Here is a 24,226-nt window from a genome sequence, read left to right on the forward strand (position 1 = left end):
TTTTCCGTTTCATTCTATTATTTGAAAAAGGGAAGCCGAGTCGGGCGCCCGCCAGCCTGCCAGCCAGCCGCGCTGAACTTTCACGAGAACTTCTTGAGACGTTTCTTCAGTTCAAAGGTTTCCTGGTTTAAAGGGCATTTTTAATTTAAGACCGCCAGACTCCCCCCACCGGGGGGGCTCTGTGTGTGTGTGTGTGTGTGTCGAATACACCGGAGCCTGCAGCGCTGGGAGCAGCAAAGCTCACTGGGAGATGAAAATATAGCGCCCCGCTCGAGGGTCACGTGACGTGAAGAAAGTGCCAGGCGGGCACGGTGGGCTCTGCAGTTGTGTCTTCACAGGGCTTTCCATCCTGAGGTGGATGACCTGCAGGGGTGACAGCTGCCTGCTACTTGTTAGCTTTTCAAGTGGCTCTTCATGGAGCCCAAGGGGGCATCAGAGGGGTCCACTCATAGTCACCTGCTCATGTCCTGCGCCGGTGCCCACCCTCGGGTCGTCACATGGACCCGAGTGCCACTTGAAACTCTTACTGGCCTGTCTGCTCAGGCACAGTGGAGAGAGAGATGGGAATGGTGCTACATAAATGTGAGAAGTGACCACTGGGAAAGGCGCTATAAAACACTGGGACCGCAGTCAGATTGTCCCACAGCTGCTGTGTCAGACCACCATGCAGTAAGCACCCTGCTGATCCGCCTGGTGCCGTAACAAACCAGAGGGCGGCACTATACACCAGATGGGTAAACCTGAAAGGCGCTATACAGTAGAGAGGCTGGCGGGCAGAGGGCAGGACGAGGAGTCTGACAGTCCCCTTAAAATTGAAATAAGACATCACCTCGCCACACTGGCATCATGAGAAACCGAGCAGGAAAGGCGCTATATAACCAAGAGCAGTTACGGCACCAGACGCTGAGGTCCTTCCTGCGTCCTGTCAGACCACCAAGTCGCCACTCCAGGGCCCATGAGCAACGAGACAATTCAATAGCTGGGAAAGGCGCTATATAATAGGGTGGCAGTCATCTTATGCTCCACACATTCACCTTTGCCAGTCGGCCAAGCCTGCGCACATCGCCCCCTACAGAGTCGTCACAAACTGGCAGGATGAGAACGCAAAGTGGGCGTCCAAAATAAAACAAAAGTGGGAGGAATCCTGCAAACACTCGAGAAACGACCGGCTGAAGGGGGCAAGAAACACGGTGGGCAGCACTGCTGGGGTGGGGTTTTAGGAAACATTGTGACATTCTGGTGACGTCCTTTCTTTCCCAAAGACCCTTGAGGGGAACAGAACATGTCAGACCTAAAAAAAAAAATGGAAAAGTGCCACGCAGGCGGACCCCAACTGTAAATGTTTGTGACGCTCCAAGCTTGTCAAAGATGTGTGAACTCAGTTAACCAAACCGAAGTCCCCTACAGCGCCACGGTGACAGTGTGACATTATCACCGCCTTCACCATCTTGGCCCTCCACAACCCACAGAGTCACACACATCTGTGTCCCACCATGAAGGTGCCCACCCGTCAGGTCCACTTGTCAACAGGACAAGCACCAACTTCAGTTCCTGTCACCTGATGCCAGCTCAGCACGTGGCAGTGATTTCATGACCCATCTACACACCTGTAGTGTGAACGCCGTGGGCAATCGCGTGCAGACATCAAAGCTCGAGGAGGTTTGTTACATCAGCCACACCCTTTACGGACCCTCAACAACGACCACGGCCTTTGGGTCACCTGTGACGTCCCACTGACTTAATTCAACTGCAGTCCGTCATGCAGAAGCCAATGACGAGTTACGCCTGCCCGAGGTTTACAGCACCGAGCACTGGGATTCATGTAAGTGACAGACGTCACATTGTCCTCGTCCCCGTCATGTAGAGAGTAGAGGACCACGGCCACTCTGTATGGGACATCTTAGGCCCTCGGCTCACTGTCTTCGTTTCCTGTTGATCACCCACCTCATGTCCTAAGTTCTCACCTCCAGAACTGGCCTACAGGGAGTGCCATCACGCATTGTGACGCTACAGGGGGCTGATGGAGTGACAACTGCAGTTCAGGTCCTTGATGCTGGCCTACAGAGTGGTCAGCACCGGTGTGTGAGGAGATGCTCAGGAGGTCCTCTGCTCCTTCTGGACCACTCCGGTGTGCTGATAAACCGAGGCTGGTGACGCCACCGCTGCCTGGTATGGGCTCTAACTGGTGGAATGAGCGGCCCACCTCCATTCAAACCCCATCAGTGTGTTTAAGAAACGTTTGAAGACCCCCTTTGTTCGGTGAAATTCTGCCCAACTGATTTCAGAACTGAAAGTTTAGTTCCGAGTTTTTCACTTGGCGATGGTCAATTGTGTCACCTTGTCCTGTCATGCTTGTCCCAAAGAGTCCCCCAGACTGATGGTTACTCGCTTATGTTGACTACTTTTGTAAGTCGCTTTGGATAAAAGTATCAGCTAAGGAAATAATTTGAATTTGCAGTCATGAAAAGCTCACTGAGGTTCATTCAATTCTTTATTTTTTAAAAACTCCGCCCTGCCTAACAATTCCTGAACCTCCAAAAAAAACACCAAAGCACAGGCCGAGCTCTCCAGTTCTTCAGGTCACCTGCATGACGACATCCCACCCGTAGCTGCTGTCTGTCACCCTTTCAATTGCCGAGTTCTGTCTGGTGAACGAGGACAACACCAAACGCCAGGGACGACTCAGGTAAGTGGAGTCCTGGCATGGCGGCCATTTTGACCTCCTTAAGGGTTGTAACAGCGGCAAGTCAGGGGGGCTGCACGTGTCACCCACCGCGTCAGAAGACAAACGCAGCGAGTACGGGACACGTGAATCTCGGCTCGTCTACAATACGTGCTGCTCATGTGTTCGGCGCCCAACACTCGCCGTCTTCATCGCGAGATGTCTGCTCGCCATTGTTACTTTCTCGTAGGTGAAGTACAGGGAGAGTATTGCAATCGTCCAAAGTTTCGACCTCGAGGTTTTGAGGAATCTTGAAGTTTTAGACTTTTTCATATATGAAGTATGGGGAGAGTATTGGAATCCTCCAAAAAATTCCATTTTGAGATTTTGATGAATTTTGACAGTTTAAACCTCCCGGCATCCGATTTACTTTCTCGAAGGTAAAGTATTGTAATCCTCAAAGAGTTTGATGTTGAGATTTTGACGACTCTCGATGTTTTAGACCTCCCCGCGTTCAAAGATACCACGTTTGGAATGATGTGTGTGTGTGTAAACACGATAACGTGAGAGCGCTTTCACTCAAATTTTTCATACAAGAATTTGGTACAAAACGTCGATTTCTGTCACCTTCCGAGCCGTTTCCGTTAACCTGAAGTGCTACTGAAACGTTTCCCCGAAAATATAAGACAAGATAATCACAATTTTCGGTTTGCCGTTCAAATGGTAAGACAAACGCACGTGAACGCTTTTGCTTTACGTAAACAGAATTTTGCGTCCAAGGGTTACATCACACGTGTTACTGAAGCTTCTGACTCGCGTCCGCTTACTGGAAGTGGAAATTTACCGGAATTGTTTGCAAAAATAAAATTATCGTGGCAAATTTTTATTCATGAAGCGGCAGAGTCCGATTTATTCAACTTGACTGTTCAATGCTTTTCTTTAATCTAATCCTTGTCTTGCGGTATGCTCCTCAAATATCCGAGAACGTCGAGGGGAGACCACTCCTGATTTATTTATTTTGTTCGTTATAATTTCTTGTATTAGAGTTTGTTATTTTTCACATACCCCTTGGGGTCAGAGGTCAGGGTCGTACAGGTTAAGGGCCCCCATTGACCAGCGCAGATCCTTCAGCCGTTCTACAGACTCATGGAATCGCACGTCACTCGCTGTGTAGACACGAAAGTCCACGGAGGTTCATTAAATTCGGTTACACACAAGCAAGGCGTCCAATTCCTCAGGTCCCCTCCTTGACTCCTCGTCTTTCAACTGTCGCCCGTCACCCTTGGAATTTGGTCGCTGGATGAGGGGGTCGAGTTACGTCTGAACACTCAGTGACCGACTAGCTTGGTGGTCATTCATCTGTCAATACAGAGAGTTCCAGAAGCCCACCAGACAATGAGAGCAAATGCGGGGGTGGGGGTCAAGACATGGTTTTTCTCTCGCGCTTCACGAATGCCCGAGCCGCTCTGTGTAATCGCGAGTGTCTGCGTAGACATGAAAGACTCGGCGACGTCTGTTAAATTCTTTATTTCCTCAAAAACTCGGCCAGACCCAACGGTTACCCTCCTCCTCCCCCCTAAAAACCAAAACGATAATAAACTCCCCCAATTCCGGGGGTCACCTCTATGATTTTGCGCGGACGTTTCGTAGCTTAACTGCCGTCCGGATAGAGTCAAGTCTCACAAACGTGGACGCCACTGACCACTGGTGACCACTGCAGTTCAAGTGGAGTCCCACCTGCTAAAAAGCCTCCTCTTCCTCATTGCGGGCAGCACGCCGATAGTACAGAGGGGTCCACAAAGCGGCCCAACGGATTCGTGAAGGTCACGAGGAAGCTTTTCGTTGAACAGGATAAAGGTTGATAAAATCCACGTGGATGTGTAGGTGTTGTCCTTACGACATGCAGGGAACACGGCGAGCGGCGCCTACGACGACTTGACGAAGCTCATTTTGTAGTTGGCCCCTTTGTCCTTTCTACCCTCGGCACAGTGGGGCTCACACTGCTGCTTGCTCGACTCCTCCGCTCTGGACGACGGCTCTTCTGGCGGCGCTTCGGCTTCAGTCTCGGCGTCTGCTGTGCTGTCCCCTTCCTTCGACTCGGCGGCTTCGGCGCTCTGCACGTCTTCGGGAGTCTCCGGCTGGAAACAAACACACAGAGACTCCGTTAACAAACGTTAAAAACGCATAAGTGCCAAGAATCCTAAACTAAAAGAAAACAAACCAAACAAGCCGCTGCATTTGTGTCTTTGCTCGACGAATCGCCTGCCGTCTTATCCTCGTTTTTCACGCCCCATACGCCAGCCGAGAGGAAATCCTGAAAACGCACACAAGTTTTCGAATTTTGCCACTCAATTTGAAAGCCGCCTGCTCCTTGTTTTTAGTTCAACTTTTGATGTTTTCTCCCCAAAACCCTCCACCTCCTGTCCTCGCTCTGCTGCTTGCTTCGACTTTCTCACCCCATTTCTGGAATTTTCTTTTTACCTTTTCGGTCAGAAGACAACTAGAAATAAAATGTCGTCTTTCATTTATCAGCTTCACGCGTTACTCTTTCCAAGTGAGAGAATCGATTGTGACATGTGACCAAGCTAATGAGGAAGAAGCTGCGCTTCCATCGGTTCAAGCCAGAGAGGTGAACACCGGCGGTGGAGGCCATTCGAGTAGCAGGGGGCTACCAGAGGCACACCTGTCTGCATTACCACGGCTGTGACTTATTAACGTTATTTATTAGAGAAACAGGTCTGAGACTGAGCAGCACGCACCGATATGCCAACACAGACAGAATTTCTGAGGACACCAGCAACTGGACTGTCCGCTGTGCCCTTGAATCATTCTGAGGTGGCCTCTTCTTTTCACTCAAAATATCAATAAATCCAGAATAAGCCCCCCTGGCGATGTGTGAACTGACGCAGTCACTGCTGGATTGGCATTCAGGAATCGGCACATATGACAAGGCCAGCAGGAGGCAAACTACGCTTTAAATCGTAATAAACACGGGGATTACATCAAGACTCAAAACCGACATCTGGGCACAGTTTGGCGTTGGAACACAAATTTGTCAAACGTGCTGCTGTCTTGACTGTAATGCCCAGACCTACTGGCGCCGGGCGCGACTCGTTTTATGCCACACTGCAAGTCCAGGGTGTGCCCACAGATGCGACACTTCAGCTCCTCAGCCTTCTTCATTAGAGTCACACGTTACATTTTTTCCCCCGATTCCACTGCTCTCCCCCCAACCCAGCAATCTCAGGTTCAAATATCTGCTGCTGGTCACATGACTTGGGCCGGTGTGGAAAACCCCGTCACTTCGCTAGAAGGTCAATCATCTTCAAAAGAATTTATGATTGCAAAGACGAGGTTCCCACCATTCACCCTTTGGCATCACGGACGCCTCTCCTTAGAAGGGCAGGCCCACTGAATTACCGGTCGTGTTGATCAGTCAATATATGTATTAACAGTCACGGAAAATACGGGGGCACCGAAACTAAAAGGCCTTTCTGGAAAAATCCAGCAGTTTGATGTTGTGTGTTTAGTTCAGAATACGTCTACAGAACGCCATTGGCGAGACAACCGCGGTCAGCAAGATAAAGACCCGCATTTGGATTTGTGCTGCCTGCTCCTCTCCGCCTGTACACCGGCGCCCTCTGGTGGTTAAAGTCATAAACTATTACAAAGGGACACAGTGGGGAACTGCAGCCCTGACGCAGCATCAAGGCGCTATATATACACACACACACACACACTACAGTGCCCAAGGTTCAAGCCCTGCCACCTGACTTTCTATCTGAACTCACCCTGAATAAATATGGAGATGCCCATCATACAGACACCTAGTGGAGACCAAGTGAAAGTGCAACTGGTGCCCAACTCCAGTCCTGGTGGGCCGCAGTGGTTGCAGGTTTTCATTTTAAACCTTTTCTTAATCCATCCATCCATCCATTAGCCAACCTGCTATATCCTAGCACAGGGTCATGGGGGTCTACTGGAGCCAATCTCAGCCAACACAGGGTGCAAGGCAGGAAACAAACCCTGGGCAGGGCGCCAGCCCACCACAGGGCGCACACACACACACAAAGCACACATTAGAGACAATTTAGGATCGCCAATCCACCAAACCTGCATGTCTTTGGACTGTCGGAGGAAACCCACGCAGACACGGGGAGAACAAGCAAACTCCACGCAGGGGGGACCCGGGAAGGGAACCCTTAAGGGTGTCCTAACTGTGAGGCAGCAGTGCCACCCACTGTGCCACTGTGCCACCCTCCCTTTCCTTAACGAGTGACCTAATTAACTTCTTTTGAATTCATGTTAATTGACTTGTTCTTGAAGACTCAGACCCCTTAATCAGCAAGAAAACAATGAGATACAAAATGAGCCAAAACAACTGGCGTTCAAAGTACAGCATCCGAAATTCCTGACACCTTCATCTTTCTTTCTTTTTTTTTCTCCAATCTGCTCAGGCGGTCCCCAAAACATTTAAGCGGAGCTCTTAGAAAGAGAAAATCACCAATTTCAGAAATATCTGCTATTGCACGAGGAGAGAGAGCAGCAACAAGCCATGAAATGACAGAGCGGGTTTAATTAACGACAAGAATCGGCGCCTCATTAAGCAGCTGCTTGGAGTCCGAGGCCCTGACTTTGCTGGTCTTCTGTTGGCTTCACTCACGTCACCCGCCACACGTCACCCGCCACCCGCCACACGTCACCGCCACACGTCATTTCTGTTTGGGTGCCATTGAAGGAAAGCAATGAAGCCAATCAGAGAAACTGAAGAAATTCAGGAGAACAAGTCAATTAAGATGAACTCACAAGCAGTTAATTAGCACCAATGAAGAAGATGGTTAGAATGAACACCTGCAGCCATGACGGTCCTCCAGGACTGGAGTTGGGGACCCCTGCTGTAGAACATGGGTGTCAAACTCCGGTCCTGGTGGGCCGCAGTGGCTGCAGGTGTTCATTCTAACCATCTTCTTCAGTGGTGACCAGTTCTTGCTGCTAATTAACTTCTTTAGCCCGAGTTTTAATTAACTCGTCTCAGGCCGCTCAGTCGTTTGTTTGTTTGTTTTTCATTAATCAGCAGGTAAACAATACTGAGCCACAAAATGAGCCGCCAGCCCACAATATCTGAAAATAAAGCCAGGTGGCGGTCTCAGGAAGTAAGTTTAATCTCGCCGGTCACCATAACATTATGACGGTGGTCTTAGAAACAACAGAAACGTCAACAGTTTTGGCAGAATGAGAGCAGCAACAGGCCGTGGAAATAAAGAACGAGTTGAATTAACAGCAGGAATAATCGGCTTGTCATTAAGGAACTGGCTGGAGTGAAACTGGTTGAAATTTGAAACCTCAGTGTAGCTGGTTGTCTGTCGTCTCATTTCTGTTTGGCTGCCATTTAATGAAGAAACAAACCAATTCAGAGGTGCCTTGGGCATAGGAAAGGCGCTATATAAATAAAATGTTTTTATTATTATTATTAGAGGAGTGAATCCTTCAAAACAGGGTCATTAAAATGAAGGGAAAGAGGAATTAATTAGCGGTGAAAGCTGCAGCCAGTGCGGCCCACCAGGCCTGGAGTTCAACACCCCTGCTGTAGAGGAATGCCAATATGCCAGCTCTGTGTAGGCACAAGGCAGGGATGGGGCATCCAGCGAGGCCTTATGGAAAAATTACAGCTGGCATACTGAAGGTGTGGAAGAAATGAAGACTTGGCACAGTGGTGACCAGACGCTTACCAGTGGCAGACATTCCCTCTGCTCTCTCACTGGCACGCTGGCATTTCAGTACTTGTGAGTTCTGAGCCATCACTCTAGCATTCGTGTTCAATCTTAGCCTTGGTTTGGGATGTCCGATTATTTCTGTTTTTAATCTTGTTTTTTGCGACGCCATTTTATTGACAGTCACACACTTCCTAAAAGACATGAACAGCTGGTTGTCCAAGATTGAGGATCTCCCCGAGGGTCTGCTCAGGTGTCTCTTATTGTATTTGGATTTCTGGCTTCAAACTTTGCTTGTGAGATTTTGGACTCTTTGCCTTTTTTTTTTTTTTTACTTTCACTTCATCTCCTGGTCTCTTTCGATTTGCCCCAGCAATGGCAGAACAGGCACACAAATTAGAAACACAGCCCAAGTGGATCCATCATGGATGGCCGGGATGCCTCGTTGCAAGCGTGGGCAGAACATCACCTCGCCCGGGACGCTAGATGGCATCCACCATGGGCTTTATGGGAGCTGGAGTTCTCTACAGCCCTGTTGGGATCCTGGTCACCGCCCGGGGGTGCTGCAGTTGCTCCTGAGCCCGAAGTCATCAAGCACCTGGAGCACTTCCGGGTAACACATAAAAGGAGGCAGCAGACTCAGGAGAAGGGAGACCATACTTACTGAGGAGGAAAAGAACCGGCTGATTGTGTGCTGCGCGTGGGGGAACAAAATAAAAACCACTTGTGCTTTCATAAGCGTGACTCCTGCGTGCGTCTGCGTCGGGCTGGGTGGCTGCCTCGTCCCCCGTAGAGTTGTCACAATCCTGAAAGTGGGCAGAACAAACCTGCAACGGCGGGCATCTGCCTTTACAAACCACTGTGCAAACGCAACGTAACGGAGGAAGAAGAACAAGCACGTCTCTTGTAAATGGCTACTTTATGCTTTAAAGGCTAATCATATTACACTTGGGACAGTTTCAACAGCACCTGCACTTTACCTTCTGTTCACTGCGTGTCCCGTTATGTCCTTTTAAACCTCATCACCCACTAAATGCGGTACAATATCTTACTTATATCGCAATATTACTTGATTCGGCACTTTACGGTTACATGGTTGTGTTCTTCTGGTTTGTTTCTGTCACACTTTACAGCCCCGTTTGTATGCTGCACTGTGGCTCACGGAGGTGCGTCGTCTCCTCTCACTATTTACGTGTACACCGTGTACACCTGACCTTGACACCAACAACATCAGAACTACAATAAAACATGGTGCTGCCATTATGACAGGGTGGCAGTGCCTCGGAAGACTTGCCATTAACCAGCCTTTACCAGAATATTTTAAGGAGGACGTCCACTCATTGCTCCCTGGCCTGAAGCGTTTTTAGATTACGCGCAGTAAACACAGAAAAGCAAGTCTACAACCGAATGGCAGAGAAGACACAAAATTCAAGTGGTGGAGTCCCTACCCGAACTCAACAGCCAGGCTGAAACGAGCAGTTCACGCTGGCAAACGTACGACTGTGTCCGAAATAAAGCAAAAAAAAAAAAAAAAGGAGTCGGGCACAAACAGCGACGGGTTTAGTTGCAGTTATTGCTGCTACGCGTGTTGCAACTGAGTATTTAAACTATGGGGACAATTACTTTTTCACATGGGTGCTGGACAACTTTGAATAAAGAGAGCTTGAACATCAAAACCATATTATGTGTTGTGGACCACCAGGGGGCGCACTGCCACCCAAACCCGACACAGACAGACATGGGACTCGAGCTCTGGGCACCCGCTTTGGTTTTTTTTTTTTAACCTTCTCCGTTTCCCACGCGTACAGCACAGTCGCACCAAATCTTTCTCGGTCGCCCCAACTCCTCCTGGTAAACTTCCACCAAACTCTGGCTCCCTGCCTAGTGGCTGCTGGCTCCTTTCAGAAGGCACCCAGAGGTGCTCCAGGTAATCCTTGACCTAATTCTGGCAACACTTCTGGTTGTGGCAGAAGAGCTGCAATTAAGAGCTCAGCAGCTGCTGCAACACCCCTGAAGGCGCCCACTGAACCCAGCAGGGCTGCACCAAACTCCAACTCCCATGGAGCACTGCTGCCACCTACAACTCTGGGGGGAGGTAATGCTCTGGTTACACTCCCTGCCCCGGTCCTGTCCAGTGTAGAGGCCTACGTCACAGTGGTCACTTCAGGCTCCTGTTTTGTAACACTGCACTTAGTCTAAGTGGCTGAGGCCATTCACTGTATAAGATATGCAAAACAGGATATCTGTAAAAGAGGGCAGATACTTTTTCACAGCACTGTACTTCCAAAGGTCTGGTCATATGTGCTGTGACTGCCCACTCCAATCCAACCACCCAAGCCTGCTCACAACTCTTAACTGTACTCCAGCACCACTAAAACATTCCTGTGCAAAGGCAGAGCTGAAGTTTGAGTGGCGCTTAAAGTATGGAGAGCGTCAGAGAAATAAAGAAAGAAAGAAATGGACTTAGAATGGGGCATGGAAATCTGTTAAAGGAAAATATAGCACAAATATTAGGAAGTTTCTCTTCACACCAATGAAATTAGATAGATAGATAGATAGATAGAGGTGAAAGGCACTATATAATACAATAGATAGATGAAAGGCACTATATAATACGATAGATGGATGAAAGGCACTATATAATACGATAGATGAAAGGCACTATATAATATGATAGATAGATGAAAGGCACTATATGATAGATGAAAGGTACTATATACTGCGGTGGGTTGGCACCCTGCCCAGGATTGGTTCCTGCCTTGTGCCCTGTGTTGGCTGGGATTGGCTCCAGCAGACCCCCATGACCCTGTATTCGGATTCAGCGGGTTAGAAAATGGATGGATGGATGGAAGGTACTATATAATACAATAGATAGATTGATGAAAGGCACTATATAATAGATCTTTATTGTCATTGTCACTTTTACAAAAGAACAATGAAACTGAAGGTGCTGTCGACTCAATACGAGGCCCAAGAGTTAAAAAAACAAGAAAAGGGATAGTAATAAAAGTAGTGTGGTGGACAGGAGGACGGATGGTTTCGGTAGATACTTGCGTTTTTATTTATCATTTTAATGAATAAAACATGTATTATGATTACTTGTGCTCACAGATGTGCCTCTTATCTGTCAATACACACTCGACTACTCGAATGGATTCCACAGCTTGAACCAATGAAAGTGCAGCTTCTTTCTCACTCCTTCACACCGCCACCAATCAAACACAGCACAAGACGCGGCTCTTTTCCTGTCCTCTCTCCATGTTTCAAACACACCGCAGCTCCCACTTAGTCCAGTGCACACGGTGGGAGGAGCCTGAATCAACTCAGCCATCAGGCTGAACCACACAGCACTCTGGGTAATAAAAGGTCACAAAAGAATTCCAAAGACGACACCTTCAGGACAGGAATACACTGACAGAACGTCGTCTTTCCCGTTTCCTTTTTCGAGCTCAGATTTGCACATTGTGTGTAAATGTATCACACGTGCTTTACAATTTTTTTTAACTTATCAGTAGAACAGTTTTTTTTTAGAATCCACACTCCAAACAGAATTGTAGGCAATATACCAGATCATCTGGTTTATCTCCTACTCCTAAAGGGTACCATCAACTGGCCCAGTGACTCTTAGGTGGCGTCGACTCGCCACGCAGGGTACAAACATCCCCTTACCTCACTGAAGCCCAGGCCACAGTGTCGTCGATTTCTTCCTGATAATTTCCCATCTAGTCCTTGCTGATACTGATGCTCAAGCTCTGTGTTAATTTTCTTATCTTCCTCCCCTGAAACAAAGGAATGCAAAGTGAAATGATCATTTAAACTGTAAATTGCATTACGACAAAAAAAAACAAAACATCATCTTTAGAAGAAAAAGTGACCAATGGCAGGGACTGTACTTGGACAGTTGGCCGTTAGGACTTCATAGAGAGGTAACACAGCCTGGCCTACTTCACTGCTTCAAATGTTTCATTTTGTAAGTTCTTAAGCCTCACTGTAAGAAGTGCTTTCTTTCAAGGGTTTGCACTTATTGGCTACCAGAACAGATTACAATAGGTGAGCTTTTGAGACAACTCGGGTCCTTCTTCAGGTGAGATGTGAACGATTATGGAAAGCATTACAATTCGCCTGAAGTCAGGGCCCGAGTTGCCTTGAAAGCTCACATATTGTAATCTGTTCTGGTAGCCAATAAAAGGGGCCATTCTGCTTAACTTCGCACTACATCCATAGTGGCTAAGACGGTACGACACCCTGGCACTAAGGGTTTGCACCAAATCGTGTGGATCGACTTTTTCCCCTAACTCAACGTTATATTTTAACTTCGTTTAACTTAGTTTATGGCAAAATTCTTAAAAGTCAACCTTCTTTACTACAACAAACAAGTAGTGGATGGTAGACTTCTCAACGTCTTCAATCTTGTTTGTTACGATAATAAATGAGTTGAACATTCTCAACGCCATCAGTCTTTTGCGTTACTACAAACAGTACAGTCACCGATGTCATCAAACGTGTGACTTGTCAAAGGCGCCATTCTCAAAGTCGTCCGTCAATCTCTTGTGTTACGACAAACAACCAGTCGATGGCAGAATTCTCACAGTCGTCAACCTTCTGTGTCACTACAGGGTGGCGTACAAAAAACCAAACCGAGCTGGCTTGAGCTATTATACAGGCGGGTGCTGTCCCGATCGCGGAGCCTCGTTGTCGTGACGCTGTGCTTTAGTAAGGAAGCTGTGAGCCGGCGGGTACAGACGTGCGTGAAAGAGATCCGGAAGATGGATTCTCTGCAACAGATGATTAGAATAGCGGTGGCGTATGTCTCTACTGCTGCGGTGGGTTGGCACCCTGCCCGGGATTGGTTCCTGCCTTGTGCCCCGTGTTGGCTGGGATTGGCTCCAGCAGACCCCCGTGATCCTGTGTTCAGATTCAGCGGGTTGGAAAATGGATAGATGGATGGTATGTGTCTACCGGTTCTTTTAAGGAAACGCGGGACATTTTTACACAGAAGTTTCCTGGCGTAAACCTACCAGCGAAGAGCAGTATTCATGAGTTGGTGAAGAAGTGGCGTAAGACTGGGCGAGTTGCAAACTGCAAAAACAATCAGGCCCCGTCCGTCCGTTCGTACACCTGCAGTCGTGGCAGAAATTCAGGAACGGATGGCCAGAAGCCCTAGGAAACCGACACGCAAATTGGCCCAAGCGAATGTTCCGTGCAGGTCTTGTCAATGCGTGTTGCACTCACTGCAAATGAAGCCGTACAGAATGACTTGTTTCCAAGAACTGAAGGACGATGACAAGGAAAAACGTCTATTTCATTGCACGTGGCTCCTTCAAACAATTGCAATTGGATTTTTGTATCGTGTATCTTCCGTTTCGTGTTCGGGCTAAGAAATGTACGTCGACGTTAGAGTTGGACATGATTCGGTTTTTCGTGCGCCACCCAGAACAAACAACTAGTGGATGGAAGAATTCTTAAAGTCATCAATCTTGTGTGCGAAAACAATAAGCCAATAGTCAACAGGAGAATTCTCGAAGTCTTCTGCATTGCTACAAACAACTAGTCAACGGTGGAATTCTCAAAGACGTCGTTCTTGTGTTTTATGACAATACGAGGTGTGGCAGAAAAGTAACGAGACTGATGTTTTATTTACCGAAGTTTTTCTTTTTTTCAAACCTCAATGTTATCCCCTTCAAAGTAGTTCCCTTGGGCAGCTACACACCGATGGAGACGTTGTTCCCACTGTTGGTAGCAGCGCTGGAAGTCTTCAACCGGTATGGTCTTCAGCATGTCCGTTACACTCTTTTGGATGTTTTCTAAAATCCCGAAATGACGTCCTTTGAGGACATTTTTCAGTTTAGGAAAAAAGGAAAAAGTCCCACGGACTGAGGTCAGGTGAATAAGGGGGCTGGGGAACCACAGGAATGCCTTTTGAGGTCAGAAATTCTGTTATGGAGAGGGCAGTTTTTGGGCACCATTTTGGCACAGACCTTTCGCATGTGCAAATGTTTAGTCAAAATTTGATGAACGGTGAATCTGTTCAAATTTAATTGTTCGCTCAACATTCTTAATGTTAAACGACGGTCTGATTTCACAAGAGTGTTCACACGCTCGATGTTTTCATTGGTTTTCGAAGTTGAAGGCCTCCCTGAAAAACTTGAGCTCGGGATAAAGAATGTTCCCCATAGGCCTGTTTGAACTTTTCAAACGTCACACTCGCCGTTTAATGGCACAACGTTGCTCCAAATTCCGCTGTTCCATTTTGCGTGACGCACAACCAAAAACGCAACTTCGCTAATAGCAGTCACAAAAATCACGTATTTAACGGAAGGAGTTATGGGAGGGCACTGATACACGTGCTCTATCGAGATCGCTTGCAGTGTTGCCAGTCTCATTACTTTTCTGCCACACCTCGTAAGTGACTCTGCACAAGGCCTCTTGTTCAACAAACAAACTTTCAAGAAAACACTAGATGGTCAAAGACACAGTAATACAAAAGGCACCAACACACAAACAACATTTGAATTCACTCAAACGTGACCAATCACAGGTGAGAGCAGCTGACTGACCGGGCACTAAAGGAAATCGGGCTCAGACAAGTCCGGTCACCACCTGTCCCTGAAACACCTCTGGTTAAGTCTGACACGCGTCCTGTGGTGAACCTGTGTGATTGAGACACCGGTGGGTGGACGCAGATTTAAAGATTCGGCACAAAGGACATCAGGACATGATGCAGATGGCACAATATAAAAATCATCACGTTCACCTCAAGCTCATCTTTTAACTTCTGGAGCATTTCACCTTATCCTGCCAGGTGACGCTGATCAAATTCAAATGGGAATACAAAACGTGCTTAGTAACCACAAAGTCCAGTCAGAGCTTCATATCGCTCAGTTTCAGAAAGGGAATACTTGACAGTCGAGCACAAACTAAAAGCTCCCGGCAGCAGCACAAGTGACAGGTTAAGTGATTTTTATTACCAGAATTGAATGTGGGGTGTTTTTTTTTTTGTTTTTGTTTTTTTATAATATGCTAAAAAACGATGACAAACGTTTACTGGTGGAGACAACGACGCAAATACTAAAATTCACACTTCTTTCTTTTTAACACAAGTTCCTTCTTACAATGAAGGTCTCCGATCCCTTGTTTCAAGATGAACATGAATGGGGCCCGGGCATCGCCCATCAGATTAAACAGTGCAACAGGAACACTTGGTGGAGACGAAGAGAAAGTGCATACGAGTCCACAGATTCATCAATAAATGTTGATCCTACAGAATTCATTGAACTATAGTAAGTAGCAAATCACGTACTCAAGGACACCGGGGAAAATTAAGGGGTATTGTATTTCAGATGGAACCATGGAGACGGAGTGGAGTGAAAAACTACTGAGCCATGGAGCAGGAGCAGAAAACCTTGAACACCTTTCGGAATTATCCGGAGGAGACAGTGGGACCAGTGAGCTACACGAGCCAGCATGATGGAGTGAATGGTCTCCTGTCACTTGTCAGGTCCTTAGAGGGTCACAGGAAGATGGAAAACACTACCGAGTTGCAGAGTTGAAGTCGGGAGCCTAAGGCGTTTAACAGACCGGTAGGACTGCACAAAATAGTGCAACACACCGAGTGGCCTCTTCTCATATTCTGTCCTAAAAGAGAGGAACCAATTGCTGAAAGAGTCCATCCAATGATGCGTAAACCAGTGTGGCGCACATCTGCTCATCGACCGCCATTTGCAACAAAGGCTCGTATTCACACTACAGGAGGCTTCCAGCAATTGTAGGTCATTGCACTCATTTAGTGAGTGGTGGACAGTTGTGACCACCTGTTGTGCAGCTGGAGATGCCCAGTGAATTAGTTACAGTGGTCAATGACAAAATCAAACAGGTGCTGAGGGTCTCCTGTATGCGTGTGATCACCAATGATGTCCAATACATGCCAGGAAAAAAGGTGTTCTGTGCCATAAAACCAGAAGAGAGGCTTGCAGAATGCAACAGAATGCAGAAGAGAAGTAACACGGAATGAGACTCTGGTCAAACTCACCACTCATACAGCTACTGGAATGACCAGGCGGCACATCATTGTGCTGAAAAGTCGTGTTTCGTGTAGTCTGGCATCCCCTGCGATTCCTAGTTGTGTAATCAGTCAGCCTGAATGCATCAAATTCAGCAACTGCAGTCACTGAATGTGCCAGGCTCGCCGACTCAAAGTCACATCAAGAAGAAAGAGGCCATCACCCAGCTAAACACTACCGGTGTCCCATCAGGTCCACAATCTGTACCTCATTCCTTTTTCCTTGTTCTGTTCTTCAAGACAATCCACATTTCCTGTGTTGGTTTGCAACGAGTCAATCAAGGACTTGGAACCATCAGCTGTACGATGAAATTCTAACTGGCCTGTCTGACCAACGTGAAACAAGTCAGCATTCTCTACTGCCATGAGAAACCAGAATGGGTTTAATATGAATAGACTGGCATGTAAATAAGAAAATACTAATAAAATAATAAAAGATATATAGATAGCTGTGAAATACACTACATAGATCACAGGTGTCAAACTCCAGGCCTGGAGGGCCACAGTGGCTGCAGGTTTTCATTCTAACCATCTTCTTCATTAGTGAGCCGTTTTTGCTGCTAATTACCTTCTTTTGTCTTCATTTTAATTAACTTGACTCAGGCCGCTTAGTTGTCTCTTTTTCCTTAATTAGCAGCCAAACAATAATGAGACACAAAACAAGCCGCCACATGAGCAGCTCACCTGTGCCCATCACACAATAACTGCAAATTAAGAAAAGTGACGGTCTCGGCAAGGCTGATCTCTTAGGTCACCAGAAAATCAACAGTCTGTTGTGGCAGGATGAGAGCAGCAACAAGCCATGGAATTAAATAACGAGTTCAATTAACAACAAGAATCGGCTTCTCATTAAGGGATTGGCTGGAGTTTGAAATCCCAGTTTAGCTGGTCATCTGTTGGCTTGTTTCACATCTCATTTCTATTTGGCTGTCAATTTAATTAAGAAAGAAATCAATTCAGAGGACTGCATCCTTAAAAACAGGGCTATTGAAATGAAGGGAAAAGGAGTGAATTAGCAGTGATAACTGGTCACTGATTAGGAGAAGGGTTAGAATGAAAACCTGCAGCCACTGCGGCCCTCGACACCCCTAAAAGATTGACAGACTGAAAGATCAACAAACTGACCATCAGTGGGAAGCCACTTCAAAACACCACCACTGCGCAGCACCCCCCCTTGATGATGCAAAGGTAGCCATTCTTGCGCCAGTACACACTCCACACATTAGCTGTTACAGGGTGAAGGGGTTTAGCCACTAAGGGGCAGGGGATGATTAAGGGTTCACAATGGGCCAGGACATCAGGGTACGCTTTACTCTTTCCACAAGGTGCCCAGGGCTATTTAATGACCACAGAAAGTCAGGACCTCAAACTTTATGTCTCAGCCAATTTTACAGTACAACGTCCCAGTCACAGCACTGGGTTACTGGGATCCACACACAAACCACAGGTGGGTGCCCCCTTCAGGCCTCACCAATACCTCTGCCAGCAGCAACTTAAAAGCTTTAACTTGAGGGTCTCCCATCCAAGCACTGTCAGGAGCCAGACATGCTTAGCTTCATATGGATTACCTGTTCTGAAGTGCAGATGGTATGGCTGGCACATCTAGATAGACTGATGTCAAATGCACTATATAACATAGAGATAAACAGATGTGAACGGCAATATACAGACAGATGGATATGAAAAGAACTAGATAAAGTGAAAAAGCACTATATAACAGACAAATAGGAAAGTTACTATATAATAAGTAGAAGTGAAATGCATTATATAGACAAATAGCAAAGAAAAACATGACAGACAGATAGGAATGGCACTATATTGATAAATATATAACTTAGATAGATGGATGTCAAACGAGCCTCGCAGTTAGGAGACCCATCTGGGTTCGCTTCCCGGGTCCTCCCTGCGTGGGGTCTGCATGTTCTCCCCGTGTCAGTGTGGCTTTCCTCCCACAGTCCAAAGACATGCAGGTTAGGTGGACTGGCGATTCTAAATTGGCCCTAATGTGTCCTGCGGTGGGACGGCACCATGCCGGGATTGGTTCCTGCCTTGTGCCCTATGTTGTCTGGGATTGGCTCCAGCAGACCCCCGTGACGCTGTGTTAGGATTCAGCGGGTTGGAAAATGGCTGGATGGATATCAAAGGAGCTATATGATGATAGAGTGAAAGGCAATACATAAACAGATTAACAGATGTGAAGTTCACTATGCATTTCACGTTTATCTGCATGTCCAGATAGATCGATAATTCATTCAGACAGACAATTCATTCAGATAGATAGACAGATAATTCACTATATAATGCACAGACAGACAGCAGTCGTAGTTGTATCTCGACGTCTAAAATTCTTATTTGTGCACCCAACCAGCACACCCCTTCCACGGCGCCATGACACTTAAGAGCACAGCCTGTCCAAACTAATTTTACTATTTTTTGCCTCACGTGTCATGAATGTGTTGTCAAGCTCACCGATTATCACGTGGGGGTTTAACCTGAATTATCAATTTAGCAGCATTGGTTTGGCATTCGCCTGGCATGACCGAGTGCCGACTGACCAATTACCGTTGGGTTTTACTTTTGGCAGATAAACGGCAACACAAAAAGACTTTCACAAAGTTACAAAAGCCCGTCCCCAAGATGATGCTACTCGCTCACCTGTCCGAAAGTGAGACGTTGACTTGTGATCTCCTATCACGATGCGTCCCGTGTGCTCCTTCTGTGAAAAAGGAAAGAGAGCGTTACGTCAAAATGCTTCACCACATGGACAACATGGATAGTTTAGGAGTATACATTATGCAACCACATGGGTGCCGACATCACTGTAAACACTTCTTGTGTAGATGGCTGAAATTCAAGTGGAGGAAAAACGAAAAACAGAAGGAGCACAAGTAGGCGCCTACCAAATGTGCAGTACTCCTGCCTGAAAGGTAAGGGACGCACTGCAAACATGTGACCTGGCCTTGTTGATGTACACGGGTGCGACGTGTCCTTGAAGGGCTTGGATGTGACCCATTTGACCACAGACAACAAACGGCACACGCTCAATCAATAGAATTAGAAAGACAGAAATGTGACCCACATTTATTCCAAAAATCGCAAATGACAGATAAAAAGACTAATCTGCTGCACAAGTACTGATGGATAAATCCACTCCCTCAGAGATATGTGGGGTGGTGATACCCTTTTAAATTTATAGTGCCTTTCTACAGTGGCACAGTTCAGTTCTTCCCACACTTCTAAATAGGAGGTGAAGGGCTTTGTTCAGGGGTCACAGAAGTAAGCGATGGCGAGAATGGAACTTGTAACTTTTATATAGCACCTTTCCAAACAGAAGAACTGCCTCCACATTCCTACAAATTAGCATGAGAAGGTGAAGCGATGCAGCTGGTGGACTGAACTCCCCACCTCGTGACTTTTATTGAGCGCCTTTCCGTAATTAAAACTCTCACGCAAGCTTCCATAGCACTTCAAGTTTTAATAAAGTGAAGTGTGTTGAGCAGGGGGTGTGGCAGCTGCCCACTCTGACTTTACATGGTGCCTTACTATTGTGAACATCCACACACACACACACGCCCAGGGTACCCGACGCTGCAGTGCTTCATTTGTGGTCACACAGCGGGTCGTTTTGCAATGCCCTCTAAACTGGCAGACTCTGTTTATGTTTGAATTTCTGAAAAATGAACCCTGGCAGGTGAAGTGGGTAACTATGGGTCAAAAAAGGGGCACAGTGGTGGAGCCTAAACTGGCCACCTTGTGTTTTTATACAGCACCTTCCCATAATGGAACACCATCACCGAAGAACTGTTTCCATATTTCTACAAAACAAGTGCCAGCAGGTGAATTATCCACCTTGTGCCTTTCCATTGTGAACACTCTTGGCAAGGCGTCTTGCAGGTAAAGTCTGACCATTTTCATATTTTCCAGTGCAAGCACCGACATTCTATAGCGGGCAGTGTGGCTTAGTGGCTAGGGCATCGGATAAGTGGCAGGTTCAATCCCCACCTCCACATGCCCTTGACCTGCCTGCACTCGAGTTGTCAAGTCACTCATTTATAGAACACCTTCCACAGTTAACATCGGCGTGCAGTGTGAGCCCTTTCAGGTGTAATGTCTGAACTGGGCAGTCGGTTGTGCCCCTAGTGCCCACCTTTAACAAAGCATGGCAGAAATGCTTCTGCTCTTTCCGGATGTCAGTCGGCAGTGGCCAGCGCCACACATGGGTGACAGCAAACCTAAAGGCCTGTGATCCTATACAGCACCTTAGTAAACTGAGCCACGCCATCAATGAGCAACGCGACCTCAGACAGGTAAAGCAGCCCATACAGGAACTGACCCAACAACCCAAAAATCACTGGGGGGAGACACCGAAGCTAAAGTCTGCTCATTTTTATATAGCACCTTAGTGATCACCTCAAAGCACTTGACAGGTGGCACTGTGACCCTGGATAGCTAAAACTACCCACACAAGGACTGGCCCGTCAACCTATCACCACCAGGGGGCGACACTAACGGCTTTAAATTCAGTGCCCATAAGAGGGAATGTTCACTTAGCCGACTGCCACCAGCCTGACTGTTGAAGTGTTGCGTCGATTTATTTCTTCATTTTTTTTCCACTCCTAAATGAATCAAACATGCAGGCCTTCACTCTGAGCCATCAGTGTTGTTGTTTTATTTTTTTCTGTTATGGGACCCTTGACTGATACTCCTGGTGGTCTTAAGGCTGTGAAAATGCAAACACGGTGCAATTAGTGCTGCATCGGCAGACTGGAGAAATGAAAAGTTAATGAGGCCGTTTACTAAGCCATCGCGCCCACTTCCTACGTGGGCATCGGTTACTCGTTTCATTGGCGCCAGCTGCAGGGCGCACTGCTGACACCTCACCAAATGCGTTCTCAACAGGGAACAAAACAAACTTACCTTTCCAGCTCCCATAAGCCTCAAAAACTTCTGCTTCCGCTCATCGTTCCCCAGATCTGCTGCCTCCCAGCTAGAAGGCCCGAGCTGCAACACAAGAGAATCGTTCATTAGCTTTGATTTGAGGCAGTTAAAAGGCTTCACCGCCTTCAGAAGCTCACACAGCGCACAGTACCCGCCATGGTGCCAGGGCAGCCCACCGAGCATCACGGATAGAAGGGCTGCAGATGTGCCAAACGGTGCCCCTGGCACCTTTACCCACCTGCACATACCCAGTCGCCTGCAATCAAGAGACAAGCATGCTGGGCTAACAAGAGCCTCGAAAACGGCCCTGCAGTGTCCCGCCGTCCCATCCGGGCTCAAGAAACACCCTCATTATAGAAAGGAAGATTATGGGATGGCCTAGTTACACTTCAGTCTGCGTGGCGTGCAAACGGTGCAAGTCGTAACCCTTCCAAGAGGGGGCGTCCGTCCGTCCATCACAACCAAAAGAAACCCAAGGAGGCCGAAAACCCTGCAGGCGTCCCGGCCACTCACGGAACGGGCCGATGGAGAACGAAAGCGCATGCGTTTAGAAAAGTTTTTAGGTCAACACAAAATGAAAGGCGACGAATTGCCGCTTCCACATGCCGCGAAGCTCGGGCCGCAGGTCAGGCGCCTCTCTGCCGGCCCTACTACGCGCAGGCCCCACTGGCCCTTTGTGCGCCCCGTCAAGGCCCTCGCGTCTCCGCTGCCCCGTTGTTAGTTTTTAAAATGAACGTTTAAGGCGTGTCGTACTTGTGGCGAGGCGGCCCTCTTGACCCCGTGCTGCGGCTCCTCTTCCGAACTCATCCTTCGTAGCATTCACTCTCAGCCCGGACGTCGCACAAGCGCTCGCCTCGACTCGACTCTTCACCCGCGGAGTTCGAGCCCCGTTGCCTCCTGGGACTTGTAGTCTTTGTTGTTAAAATGTGAACTCCACGTCCCATAAGCCCCCACGCCTTAAAGGGCCACAGTCTTAATGCAGATGCCGTTCAAGCAGGCACTTATTTTCAGCGCCGTGGACAGGGGGACTGGGCGCAAAGCAGGGGGCAATTACTGGATGGGACGCTAATTTCGAGTTGTTAATTTACCTAAAATGTGGCTGGCCAGATTTTCATACTTCAAAAACAGGACACAAGTTATTAAAACGTTACTAAGCGCTGCTGGGCATCTGTTCGCCCTAGAAACTTTGTGCATGTTTTTAGACGTACAAATTAAAGCGCACAGGGTGGGTCTGTTATGATGGGCTTGGTTAGGGGTTTGTGTGGTCCCCCTTGGAGTTTTGTTGTGCCTCCTTTGGCTGGGGGGAGTGGTGCGAGGGGTCCTTGGTGGTTTGTTAGCTTTGCAAATTAGCGGCTGCGCTATTTTTGTTGCACAACATTCCTTTATAAAATTAATAGCCGGTTAGAGACGGCACATTTGGTAATATTCGAAATTTTTACACTGGACGCAATTTGTAAAAACGGTACTGTCCTGGAAAAAAATAAAATAAATTAAATTTAAAAAATGGGACGTCTGGGCAGCCTACCAAAGCTGCATGTGTACTCAGAAACCAAAATGGAGGAAGGTGTGTGGTGTCATAAACTTCTAAAAATCTAACAAGTAACGGCACAGTCGACAGTGTAAGGTGTTTGGGCAGCTCAACATGGTATGGAGGGAATGTCTAGGGGGCTAACCCTGATTAAATGAGGACAGCATCTGAACCCGAGACCCTCAAGCTGTGTGACCACTGCCTCAGTTGTAATGCTCTTGCCCTCTCCACATGAGTTTCTCCTTCTTCGTGCCTTGGTCCTCCCCACCCCACATCCCAAAGCCAAGCCAGATTGACCCAGTGTGCCATGTGATGGACTGGTGGCCCCCCTCAATGCTACCTTGTTGGTCCATGAGATCGGAAATAGACAGCAGTGTGGGATCCACAGGATAAGCCCACCTCAACCAGGTAAGCACCATCCACTAATGGCTGAGGAAAAATGGACTTTTAGAACATGAAATATAAAGATTGGGTGAGGGCTGTGGACACAGGGAGCACTCGGGTCCCTTTAGGGTTTTCGTCTGCATTCTGCATGTCCCCCTGGTCTGGTGTGACTGATCTGCTTACATCACACAGCCTCCCCAGAGAAGGGCTGTTCAGAAAATGGACAGATGGGTGGGCTTCACGGTGATCATGGTCTCCTGTGAACACGTGATGTGTTTTCATATTAATGTGATATACAAAGGCGCTATATACAGTACACTAAACACAATTGGTGCACTTGAAGGTGAAGATGGGCCCCTTCAGACAAATAAGGGGACAGATCACTTTCTATAGCACCTTTCATGGTGGGTGCCAAGGCATTTGATAAAACAAGGACCAATGTGGGATGATGAGGAGTCTGTTGCGCTTCATTTTATATAGCGCCTTTCACTGAGAGCACCGCCACAAGACACTTTACAAACTGATCCAAGGAAGCCTTCAAATGGGACTAAAGCTCAATGAAGTGACCAACAGCTGGCAGAGGCCGATGGCACTGCAAGGTTACAGTTGTGAAAGAGTTAAAGACAGAAGTCACAGAATGACAAGGGACGGGATCTTAGGTGACACTTACATGTCACAGAGGGTTGGACTTTCAAGAGTTAGTTAAAAACATGGAGTCATGTAGAGATGAGCAGGCTCCATGGACTTATAAGGGGACAGCAGTGACATGGTGGCCTTGAGTCGGGTATGGGGGGTGGAGGGGTACCATGGGGGTCATGGCATTATTTATTTTATTTTTTTATTCAGGACCACAGCATCAAACTTCAATGTTTTGGACCCAGCATGAAAACAAACGGAACAGAGCATCCAGTACCAAGATGCCAAAGATACCAGATGGCACTCCA

General features: G+C 47.5%; 1 protein-coding gene across 1 annotated transcript; it reads right to left on the bottom strand.

The window, feature by feature from the left end:
* Positions 1 to 4,173: 4,173 nt before the first annotated feature.
* Positions 4,174 to 22,272, bottom strand: c1h11orf58 (chromosome 1 C11orf58 homolog). Its single transcript, XM_039738722.1, has 5 exons — positions 22,124 to 22,272; positions 21,350 to 21,433; positions 19,088 to 19,148; positions 12,043 to 12,152; positions 4,174 to 4,800 (listed from the first exon to the last, which is right to left on the bottom strand). Exons 1-5 carry the CDS (start codon positions 22,187 to 22,189, stop codon positions 4,588 to 4,590), a joined length of 534 nt encoding a protein of 177 aa, XP_039594656.1. The 5' UTR covers positions 22,190 to 22,272; the 3' UTR covers positions 4,174 to 4,587.
* Positions 22,273 to 24,226: the final 1,954 nt, after the last annotated feature.

The sequence above is a fragment of the Polypterus senegalus genome, chromosome 1, assembly GCF_016835505.1.
Source record: "Polypterus senegalus isolate Bchr_013 chromosome 1, ASM1683550v1, whole genome shotgun sequence".
NCBI classification, from domain to species: domain Eukaryota; kingdom Metazoa; phylum Chordata; class Cladistia; order Polypteriformes; family Polypteridae; genus Polypterus; species Polypterus senegalus.